The following is a 12,772-nucleotide window of genomic DNA, read 5'->3' as shown; positions in this document are numbered from 1 at the left end:
TACAGGCACGCGCCACCATGCCCAGCTAATTTTTTGTAGTTTTAGTAGAGACGCGGTTTCACCGTGTTGACCAGGATGGTCTCGATCTCTTGACCTCGTGATCCACCCGCCTCGGCCTCCCAAAGTGCTGGGATTACAGGCTTGAGCCACCGCGCCCGGCCCAATTTTTAAATTTTTTATAGAGATGGAGTCTCACCCTGTTGCCTAGGCTGGTCTTGAACTCTGAGCCTCAAGTGATCTGCCTCCCTTGGCATCCCAAAGCTCTGGGATTATAGGCATGAGCCACCATACTTGGCCCAGTACTCTTTTTTTTCAGGGCATGATGCATCTCAGGTTGATGCCCACATCTGCAGTTCCCCTGTGCTTACTCCACCCCCTGCACTGGCATTGGTTATGACAAATCTTAAATAAATCTTAAATAGTAGTGTATTGTCAGATGAAGGGATGAATGAATTAAACTTACCTGTACAGATAAGGTATCTAATCTTAGTGACGCTGTTGACATTTTGAGCTGGATAATGCCTTGTCATGAGGACTGTCCTGTGGTGTCGCAGATGTCTAGCAGCATCCCTGGCCTCCACCTACTAGATGTCAGTAGCACCCCAGCCCACCCGACCCCCATTCGTAGGAACCACAAATGTCTCAAAACATTGCTAAATGTGCCCTGGAGGGGCAGAATCACCCACAATTTGGAACTGTTGGTGTAGATGAAGTCTCAAGAAATAGGTGTTTTCTCTGGTAGAGATTATGTGGAGAAAAAAAAAGCAAGCTAAGGATTTGGAGTTTCCCCTCTCCCAAATTTAAAGTGAATGAGGGAAAAAAAAGCCAGCAAAGCCGGACCAACGTGAATCTGGAAAGTGGATGGATGAAAGTGGAGGGAGGAGTGTTCTCAGGGAAAGAACTGATTGAATGTGTCACATTCACTTGACCATTGGCCCCAGTGATTGCTTTCATCAGGACCTGGCTACCATATCACTCATGACAGGAAGGTCAGAATATTAGGAAGCAGTTTTTGTCTGATGCTAGGACTATACGTCACCTTTAGAAGGAATACAAGAGTTAGATTTCAAGACAGTTCACTTTCCTTACTGGTGTTGCTGTTGTTGCAGAGGGATTAGACTTCATCCTAAAACAATTTGTTATTATCATGGTTGTCCTTTTTTCTTGTTTGAAATGTTTGTTTTCTTTCATGAGTTTTGGGAACATTCTTTGCTTGTAGAAACTGAAATAGTGGGGACTCCATGTTTGGATCCCCTTCCACCCTCGTGGAAGCTGTCTTTCTCTCTCCTAGATTTCCCCTCTGGAGTTCCCTTCCACACTCTTTGTGGAAGTTTTCACCTTTCTCCTCCTTTTTTTCTCTTTCTTCACCTAAATAAATAACTTTTCTGCAACAACAACAAAAAAAAAAGAAAAAGAAAAAGAAACTGAAATAGTGGATATGAAAAAAAACAAAACAAAACTGAAAGGCTTTGTGCTTCTTTTACACTGAAATAATGGAGGCTATTCTGCTCATTGGGCCCCAGGGAGCCCATGTGGTGACAGATTTCACAAGCACCCTAGCAAGCAGCTGGGACACAACACAGGATGGGCACAACGCAGGGCCAGCCAGAAGAACTTCTTGTTCGTTTGTGAGAGGAAAGGAGAAACAGACGAGACCCTGTGGAGAAACCTATTGTCGTTCCAGTCCTGGGCTGCAGCTCCTCCTCCCACTTTGTTTTTTTCCTCCTGTATGTGTGATGCATTTCTGTCCTTGTGGCCATCGTAGAAACATTATTTTCCTCACAGTTGCTGTCAGGAGGTCTAAAACTTTGAACTTTCTTTTTGTTTTTCTCCTTGTCTCTCCTCCACCCCTCTGTTAGGGACCAGGAAACTTAATAACTTTTCTCAGTCTTTGAGCTTTCTTCGTGTTCTTCAGGTTAAGCTTTTTTCCCCAATATATTCGAAAAGTGGTGTGTTTAGCCTACTTTCTAAAATAGCTCTAACTGATATGTCTTTCCGCTTTGGTTCTTTTAAATTCCTTTTGTTCTTAAAAAAAAAATCACACACTGTTTTGTTTCTTTAGTCTCTGTGTTGCTTCAAGGAGATTTCTGCCAGCAAACTTTAGATCAGGGTGTGTGCCAATTAGCAGTACAAACTGTGAGTCACAGGAACCGAGCTTCACTCATCACTGTTTGAGGGCTCACAGGGAGTAATGCACTGTGTTGGGGGCTGTACTGCATATACAGGTGAATGAGAATACCAACCCTAGTTTGCAATCTCGTTATACAGGTACACAAATTACTCTATATTCCCTTTGCATAAAATATATTTTTATTTATTTATTTTTTTATGCGGAGTCTTGCTCTGTTGCCGGGCTGGAGTGCACTGGTACGATCTCAGCTTACTGCAACCTCTGCCTCCTGGGTTCAAGCGATTCTCCTGCCTCAGCCTTTTGAGCAGCTGGGACTGCAGGTGCACACCACCACGCCAGGCTAATTTTTTGTATTTTAGTAGAGATGGGGTTTCACCGTGTTGGCCAGGATGGTCTTGATCTCCTGACCTTGTGATCCACCTGCTTTGGCCTCCAAAAGTGCCGGGATTACAGGCATGAGCCACTGTGCCTGGCACAAAATAGATTTCTTTTTTCTTCTTTTTTTTGAGATGGAGTCTGGCTCTGTCACCAGTCTGGAGTGCAGTAGTGCAATCTCAGCTCACTGCAACCTCTGCCTCCTGAGTTCAAGTGATTCTCCTGCCTCAGCCTCCCGAGTAGCTGGGATTACAGATGTGCGTCACTGTACCCAGCTAATTTTTGTATTTGTAGTAGAGACGGGGTCTCACCATGTTGGTCAGGATGGTCTCGAACTCCTGACCTTGTGATCTGCCTGCCTCGGCCTCCCAAAGTGCTAGGATTACAGGCGTGAGCCACTGTGTCTGGCCAGATTTTTATTGTAGTATTTGATATTTACATTAATGAGTCTTACTACTTATGATATAAAATACATTAAGAGCCACAGAGTGGTGTAAACTGTTAGAAGGTTTTAAGACAATTCATTTACAGTATTGCCAGTTACACTTTTCCTTCATTTTTCCTTTTATTATTGTTAGAGGTAAAATAAACCCAAGTCAATGGTAAATGAATATTGGAATATATGCTATTACTTGAAATCAGTATTCTAGATTGTCTTGTTCTGTGTTATAAATTAATGATGCCACTTTCATCTTGTGATTTTTCTCTCTCCCCCTCATTGCTCTTCAGCCACACTAGCTTTTCAGTTCCTCTAAGACATGCTTTATCTTGCTTTAGGACCTTTGAACATATAGCACATCTTGTTGGGAATGTTTATACTCCTGATTTGTATTCATCCTTCAGAGCTGAGATCCATTGTCATTTCTCAAGCCCTCCCTGACCACCACACAGGGCCATCTGTTAAATACTCTCACATCACCTCTATTTATCCCTTATAGGGCTTATTCCTGCTGTAAGTGAGCAACTGAGTGATTGAGTATTTGTTTGAATTCCCCGTTAGAAAGTACAGTCATAAACGCAAAAGTATTATGTGTCTCTGTTCATAGCTATGTACCCAACTCCTGGTACACATTGCCTTATAAATATTAGCTGAAACCATTGATTGAACATCAGCTTTAAGTGTATAAGTCTGTGCTATTGTAGAATGGCTCTGAAGAATTATATATCAATAGATTTTATCTTTATCAAATACAATCTTTATATTTGATAAAGATCTTTGACAAAAGTACCAAGACCAGCCAACAGAAAAGAATAGTTTTTTCAACAAATGGTGCTGGGAAAACTGGACATTCACATGCAAAAGAATTAAATCGTATCTTTATCTAATACCATATAAAAAATGAACCCCCAAATGCACCAAGTACCTAAATTTAAAAGCTTAAACTGAAAACTCTTAAAAGAAAACAGGGGAAAATCATCATGACTATGGATCTAGCAGTGATTCCTTAAATGATATAGAAAGCACAGTTAACAAAATAGAAAGATAAATTTGGACTTCATATATTAAAGGACATACTTTTTTTTTTTTTTTGGACATACATTTTTAAAAAATCTGTTTGTGATTACCAGTTTTCAATTTTCTTAACTATTGGAACTGTCCAAAGTAGAAAAGTTACCTTAAATTTAATTATGAATAATAAGCAAGCTATGTTAAAATTAACTTGACATAATATGCAATTTATATTTTAAAACTATGTCTGAAAAAATTTAGTCATTGTTATATAATCTGCAGTTAAGACTTCAGAAAACCACCTGTGGCATGTAACATAGCAGGTGCACGTCTTGGTAGGTTTGGTTTGTAATTTCATCCAAGATTGAGGACTAAAACAATAGGAAATCACTCCTCTGATTTGTACTCATGATAATGGTGACGATTTGGACCTCTAAAGGGAAGAGAAGTGACATGCTCATAATCTAGGCAAATGCTGCGGTTTCTAGGAATAAAGGTGGAAAAGCAGAAAAACAGGACACTTATCAACAGAGTGAAAAGACAGCTCATGGAATGGGAGAAAATACTTGCAAATTGTAACCTCGAAGCATGTAACATATTTAATCCTTAATCCCTGGTAAGGGATTAATATCTAGAATATGTAAAGAATTCCTATAATTCAACAACAAGTAAACAACAACTAAATTCATAAATGGACAAAGGACTTGAGTAATATACAGATGGTCAATAAGCACACACACAGATGCTCAATATCATTAGTAATTAGGGAATTGCAAATAAAAACCATAATGTGATATCACTTTGAGATACTTCGAGATACCACTTCACACCCATTAGAATGGTGATAATTTTGAAAAAAGGAAGATAACAAGTGTTGTGAGGATTTGGAAAAATTGAACGCTCATACATTGCAGGTAGGAATGTAAAATGGTGCAAAGACTGTGGAAAACAGTTTGCCAGTTCCTTGAAAGGTTAAACATAGAATTACTATGTGACCCTGCAGTTTCCCTCTTAGGTATATACCTAAAAAAACTGAAAACAAAGGCTCAAACAGATACTTCACACCAATATAAAAGCAGCAGTAATCATAATAGCCAAAGGATAGAAACAACCCAAGCATATACTGACAGATGAATTGATAAACAGTATGTAGTATATAAATACAGTAAAATATTATTCAGCTATAAAATAAAATGAAGTTCTGATACATGCTACAATATGGATAAATCTAGAAAACATTATACTAAGTGAAATAAGCAAAATATAAAAGAACAAATTTTACATAATTCTACTTATATATGATATGCTTGGAATAGGCAAATTTATAGAGACTGAAAATAGAATAGGGGCTCTAAGGGATGGGGTGAGGAAGGAATGGGAAATTATTTTCTAATTGTTACAGAGCTTCTGTTTGGGGTGATGATGAGAGTTTTAAGAAACAGTGGTAGATTTAAACATAAAACCTAACACCATAAAAACACTAGAAGAAAACATAGGCAAAACCATCCAGGACATGGGCATAGGCAAGGACTTCATGACTAAAACACCAAAAGCAATGGCAATAAAAGCCAGGATAGGCAAACAGGATCTAATTAAACCCTAGAGCTTCTGTACAGCAAAAGAAACCATCATTAGAGTGAATTGGCAACCAACAGAATGGGAAAAAATTTTTGCAATCTACCCATCTGACAAAGGGCTAATATCCAGAATCTACAAAGAACTAAAACAGATTTACAAGAAAAAAAAAATTCAAAAGTGGGTGAAGGACATGAACAGACACTTTTCAAAAGAGGACATATATGCGGCCAACAAACATATGAAAAAATGCTTATCATCACTAGTCATTAGAGAAACGCAAATCAAAACCACACTGGGATATCATCTCACGCCAGTTAGAATGTTGATCATTAAAAAATTTGGAGACAGCAGATGCTGGAGAGGATGTGGAGAAATAGGAACACTCACACCGTTGGTGGGAGTGTAAATTAGTTCAACCATTGTGGAAGACAGTGTGGCGATTCCTCAAGGATCTAGAAATAGAAATTCCATTTGACCCAGCCATCTCACTATTGGGTATATACCCAAAGAACTGTAAATCGTTCTACTATAAAGACACATGCACATGTATGTTCATTGCAGCCCTGTGTACAATAGCAAAGACCTGGAACCAGCCCAAATACCCATCAATGATAGACTGGACAAAGAAAATATGGTACATATACACCATGGAATACTACGCAGCCATAAAAAACGATGAGTTTGTGTCGATGAGTTCGTGTCTTTTATAGGGACTTGGATGAATCTGGAAACCATCATTCTCAGCAAACTGACCCAAGAACAGAAAACCAAGCACCATATGTTCTCACTCATATGTGGGTGTTGAACAATGAGAACACTTGTACTCGGGGAGAGGAGCATCACACACAGGGGACAGTTGGAGGCGGTAGGGGAGAGACAACGGGGGGTGGGGAGGGAAGGGAGGGTGAGAAGGGATAAGATGGGGAGAAATGCCAGATATAGTATGCACCTAAAGTAAAATAAATAAATTTTTAAAAAAAGAAAGAAATGATGGTGGTTGCACAATGTTATGAATGTACTTACTGCCACTGAATTGTACACGTAAAATAGGTAAAATGGTAAACTTCATATTATGTATATTTTGCCACAGTTTATTTATTTATTTTTTAGTTAAGTGTTAGAGAGTGTGGTGGAAAGCTGTTAAAGTAATAGACAGTGGGATCTGGGAAAGTAACCAAACTAAAGAGTGGTTGGTAGGAAGAAAAGGGAATGTTTGAGGGATTAAAGGTTGTAGTGAGTTAGAAGGCCAGGTACTTAAGGAGTAAGATTGAGAGAACTGAAAACTTTTATTCCAATGTGCTGATTAATATACTGAAGTATTAGACTTCAGTGGTAGAACATGTAAAGGTAAGGATGTGACCATTGGTCATGGATGTGGAATGCTTAAGTAGAGAATGATAGTCTTAGTAATTGAATGTGGTTAAAGTCACACAGGAGGAGGCCTGGAGTTGGGGCTGAAAGCAAGCTTGACTTGGATGTTGATTAGTAGATGCCAGTAGTTGATTTGCAGGAGCCTCAAAGGAAAATGTTTTGTTTTTGTTTTACTTCTCTATTTCTTAGCTCTGTACTTTTATTGTAATATTGACCCAAGGTTTATTGAATTTCTATTTGTTGGGGAGATTTTGGTAAGCGTGTTAGGTTCCCAATGGCTAAACCAACCGTATAGTTAACAGTTGTAGAACTAGACTCAGGCAATATTTTCAGCTCTTCTGTAGGTCAGAGGTTTTTATTGGATTATGTGTATCAGGATAAGTGCAATAAAGGGGAAAAGCACTGGCTTTTAAAAAATGCTTTAAAGTGTGTAGAGTGGGTCTTCAAAGGCTTTTTCCTTAGTTAATTCTGGTTTTGGAAACATACATTGAAGTGTTTTAAAAGGACTGTCTTTGTGGAAAGAGTCTGACCTGAAATTTCGTTGTTTTTTTTTTTTTTTTGAGACGGAGTTTTGCTCTTGTTACCCAGGCTGGAGTGCAATGGCGCAATCTCGGCTCACCGCAACCTCTACCTCCTGGGTTCAGGCAATTCTCCTGCCTCAGCCTCCTGAGTAGCTGGGACTACAGACACGCGCCACCATGCCCAGCTAATTTTTTGTAGTTTTAGTAGAGACGGGGTTTCACCATGTTGACCAGGATGGTCTCTATCTCTTGACCTCGTGATCCACCCGCCTCGGCCTCCCAAAGTGCTGGGATTACAGGCTTGAGCCACCGTGCCCGGCCTTGACCTGAAATTTCATACTGTGTCACATAATTGTTGTAAAATGTGTTCAATTTATAAAATCAAGAAGAAATCATGTAGAAAGGTGCATCTAACTAAAGTATACTTTGCAATTACAGTATGGCCTCTAATTTTGTATTCTCTTAGGGCAGATCTTTAACATAGTCTCTGATTTATATTGGGTATCAAAATACTGTTTTAATCTTTCTAGGAAAACTGGAAATCATTTTCACAACTTTATAAGTTGGCAAGACTTAAGAGCTGTTGAACTTGTAAAATCTTGGAATAATTCTCTTATAATGAAGGTAATCTTTTTCTTCTGTGATTTGGATATTATTGTGTTTTTCCTGTAAATGTCCCTTAATTGTGAGTTAATTATATTATTTTCTACTTATTAGGACATTAAGAAGACACATACACACACTCCCCATTCCAATGAAGTTTAACAATAGTCAATCAAAGACGTATGTAGTAGACTTCAGTACTTGTACCTCAGGAAGTTCTGAGGACGTTTGTGGTGGACCAGAGTTTCACATGTTCGTGAGAATTTGTGTTTCTCCCCTTGAGAAATGGAAAAGATACAGGCTAGATGAATGAAATGCCCAAATTTCATCTTTTATAAAAGCCCAGGGTGGATATTGAGATATTATAGGTAACTTGCAGACTACTGCAAGCTTTTATCATTACCCCCGGACTGGGCATAATGGTTCATGTTTGTAGTCTCGACACTTTGGAAGGCTGAGGCAGGAGGATTGCTTGAGGCCAGAAGTTCAAGACCAACTTGGGCAACATGGTAAGACCTCATCTCTTTAAATAATGCAAAAATTAGCTGAAGGTGGTGGTGTGCACCTGTAGTCCCTGCTACTTGATAGGCTGAGGTGAGAGGATTGTTTGAGCCCAGGAGTTCGAGGCTGCAGTGATTGCCACTGCACTCCAGGGCACTCTGGGTGACAGAGTGAGATTCTGTCTCAAAAAAAAGCCAAAAATACCAAATTGTCCCTGATACATAGTAGGTCATCAGTAGATGACAATGATGTTGGTGACAATGACAATAGTAACATCATGAAGTCAGCTGTTCTTCTGTTATTTGTCCCAATAACAATAATGGGACAATATTGTTGCCCCCACTCCTGAGTGTGGGATTAGTGAGTCAAAGAGTAAAACAGTTTTCCAGCTCCTCAAATGGCATCAGAACTACAGTATTTGATGTCATAATCAATATTCCATACTAACTACTATAATACTTCTAATGCCTCACAGTTAAATGCCTTCTCTGCTAGTGTACTGGTACCAGATGGTGCCCAGGGGAGTGTCTAGAACATCAGTTTTACTTGATAAGTATTTTATGATGTTAATTTAATATGAAAACAAATGTGAATATATTATAGAATATAACAGCAGTGCATGAGTGAAACAATTTTGCCATAATCTCACCTGAACTGATTTTTCTTTTTGAGAGTTAAACATAAAAAAAAAGTATGTTGCTGCAATAACTAGTGAGAGGTACTGTTAACAAGGACGCAGTAACTAAGGGAGTTAAAAGTGGTTTATAAGGAAATGTCATGAACCCTCAATTGTATAATTTTAAATTATGCAATTTATAATGTATGATTTTATACCTTTGTATATGATTTTAGTTTTTAATAGTTCATCAAACATTCTTTAAGTTAGTCATTGAGGTGTTTAAAACTTTTATTCCTTTGGAAAAAAATTGTGATTTGAAAAGAAAAATTGTGATTTGAAAACATTTACTTCCATAATATGTCTCAAATTTCAAATCTTTTTTTTGTTTGTTTGTTTTGAGATGGAGTCTCCCTCTGTCACCCAGGCTGGAGTGCAGTGGCACAATCTCAGCTTACTGCAACCTCCACCTCCCAAGTTCAAGTGATTCTCCTTCCTCAGCCTCCCAAGTAGCTGGGATTACAGGCGCATACCACCACATCTGGTAATTTTTCTATTTTTAGTAGAGGTGGGGTTTCATCATGTTGGCCAGGCTGGTCTTGAACTCCTGGCCTCACATGATCTGCCTGCCTCAGCCTCTCAAAGTGCTAGTATTACAGGAATGAATCACCACGCCTAGCCTCAAATTTCAAATCTTAATGCAGAACTGTGACCTCAAGCACAAAACCGAGCATTTAAAACACTTTTGTCTACTTGATATTGAACATGCGCCTGATGAAAGTTTTGGTTCCTCTTAGCAAAAATATGTACACAAACACACGCTTTCACAGTTTAGCACACATAATGCTAGGGCCTGTCGTGGGAGTGAAGGAGCCCTACTTTGCAGTCATCCGTTTCCAGTTGCTAATGGTTTGATTGAGGCCCTTGGAAATGTTTAGAGTGTTTTTGTCAGAACTGGCACTAATGTCATTAGTTTGGCCAAGGCTAGCCCCAAGCAAAATGGTGCAGTAATTGGGGTGTGTTTGCAGTCTCTTGCCACTGTTGCTTTCTTCCAGTTTCGCCAGACGCCCAGTCTTCTTCTTACTATAGTTCTTATTCTTTCTAATGATTGCTCAGGCTTTCTTCTCTTTGCTATTAGCATAAAATCCCAGCTCCTTACCAAGGTTTGGCGATATTATTCTAACACTTCCTAGACCCCTTTCTCCTGAAGTTGCTAAAGATTAGCAACTCCATCTTTGCCAGCCTGTTTTTGTTCTTGTAGCACTCAAGCTGTTTCTTACCTGAAGACCATTGTACATGCAGGGGATCTCTCTGCCATCATGACTGGATCCTTCTCATTCTTTAGGATCCAGCTTATATGGCACATCTGGGAGCCCCTCCCTGCCATCCTATTTAAAGGAACCCCCTTGCCCTCAATCTCTTAGTTGTCCTTTGTTTCCTTCATTGTACTTACTAAATTTCAAAGATCCTGAGATATGCATTTTATAAACTGAAAACTAAATGGAAATAATTGTAGATTCACATGCAGTTGTAAGAAACAATACAAAGATCCCTTAGACATTTGCACTTTCTCACAATGGTAACATTTTGAAAAACTATAGAATAACGTCACAACCAGGACATTGACATTAATACAATTCATAATTCCTATTAGGATTTCCCTTGTTTTATTTTATATTTGTGTGTGTGTGTGTGTGTGTGTGTGTGTGTGTGTGTATGTGTATGTATGCAAGTACTATACAATTTTTTTCCTATCTGTAGGTTCATGTATCCAGGATCACATGCAAGATACTGAACAGTTCCATCACTACAAAGATCTCTTTTGTTGCTCTTTTATAACTATATCGACCACTCTCCCATACACCTCCCTACCCGCTGTCATTCCTAGCTCCTGGCAACCACTAATCAGTCCTCATTTAAAAAATGTTCTAATTTGAAAAATGTTATATACATAAGATTATACTTTTAAATATATAACCTTTTGGGGTTGGTTTTTAACTTAGTATAATTTTCTGGAGATTCATTCAAGTTGTTGCCTATATCAGTAGTTTGTTCCTTTTTATTTCTGAGTTGTATTCAATAGTACAGCTGTATCACAGATTATTTCACCATTCACTTGTTGAAGGACATCTGTGCTGATTACAGTTTTTGGCTATTACAAATAAAGCTGTTATGAACATTCTTTGTATAGAATTTTGTATGAATGTAATTTTTCATTTCTCTAGGATAAAAACCTCAAGGTCATATGGTAACTGCATGTTTTGTTTTGTGAGAAACTGCCAAAGTGTTTTGAAGAGTAACTATACCATTTGCTTTCCGCTCAGCAACGTATGAGTTATATTTTAACATCTCTGAAATCAGGATGCATTTCTTAGCAGCATGTTAAATAATGATTCATTTTACAGTCTGTCTTCTTAAATCATTTATTGATTTGATTGCTTATTTGTCTTCTCACTAGAATGTAAATTTTAAAAAGACAAGGATTCTGCCCATATTGTTCAGTTTGTTTTTACAAGGCCTAGCAATAGTCCTTGGTACACTAGAAGTCACCTAGTAGATAGTATTTAGACATGTGAATGAAGATGATAATTGTTGTCCACAAATGCAGGTACTGGAGCTTGTAATATTTTTGTATGACCTCTCCACCCATCCCGAGGTATCTGCATTTTAACAGAAGATCCCAGAAGTGTCCTAAATCTAATTTTGTATGTGAAGAGTATAGTTTGTATAAGGAGAAATAGCCCATTTCAGTTTAAATTATTTCTTACAAGAAATGAAAGGAAGGATTATGGGTGGTCACTTTAAATACTTTTAAAAAAACTTATATTTTAATAAATAATGTGAAAATGTATATGCCATATAAAATATAAAGAAATGACCAGGCGTGGTGGCTCATGCCTGTAATCCCAGCACTTTAGGAGGCCACTGAAAGCATGGACGAGGCTTCGCGGATTCAAAACAACAGCCCAGTCAGACGAAGACCATGCTTGCATATGAAATATGATTCATTCGATAAGACATGGCTCATGATGACAAAGAGCACACCCCAAGGGAAATTACATGAGTAATTTCCTTCTGTCTGTGTTAGTGCTAACTTGATTTCTAATAGGAAAGAAAAAGAGCTAATAAGAACTCATTCTTCATTATCTAGTACTAAGAAGAGCTCTCAGGGCTTTCATTCATAGAGACAGCTTGAAGCTAAGATATAAGATTGTGATTAATGTGAAAATATTTGGACTATGAGCCTTCAAAATAAAAGATTAGCTGATAGCTTTCAGTAGTTACTATTAGAACAGCAGTGAATTAATACTATTCTACTACTAAATAGTATAGGTTAAACTTAAAGTATACATATCCCACTGAAATAAAATACTACAAATATAGTCTCCTTCCTAGATTCTCTCCCTTCACTGTCATAGTTAAAATAGGTAGAGAGGGAAAAATATAGTTCTTTAAAAAAAAAAAAAAAACACATACACACACACATTTATAAGGACCTGAGCATCTGGTGTTTGCTAAAAGAATTCAAAGTAGATTTGTTGCATTTTATGTGTTAGAATACAAACTACCCATTAAGGATAATATCACTGTTTTTTATTTCCTTAAGTGCAGAAAACACTTTTATA

The 12,772-nt window shown here is 38.1% G+C and overlaps 1 protein-coding gene across 1 annotated transcript in view; it reads left to right on the top strand.

Moving 5' to 3' along the window:
* GK5 (glycerol kinase 5) overlaps positions 1-12,772 on the top strand; it is a 65,468-nt gene that overhangs the window by 15,242 nt on the left and 37,454 nt on the right. The window contains 1 exon segment of the mRNA XM_037736881.1: positions 7,957-8,050. Coding sequence (XP_037592809.1) covers positions 7,957-8,050 — 94 coding nt within the window.

Source organism: Cebus imitator, unplaced genomic scaffold, assembly GCF_001604975.1.
Source record: "Cebus imitator isolate Cc_AM_T3 unplaced genomic scaffold, Cebus_imitator-1.0 Scaffold30, whole genome shotgun sequence".
Lineage (NCBI taxonomy): Eukaryota > Metazoa > Chordata > Mammalia > Primates > Cebidae > Cebus > Cebus imitator.
The sequence above is the reverse complement of the archived record's forward strand: the minus strand, read 5'-3'. Positions and strand labels throughout refer to the sequence as shown.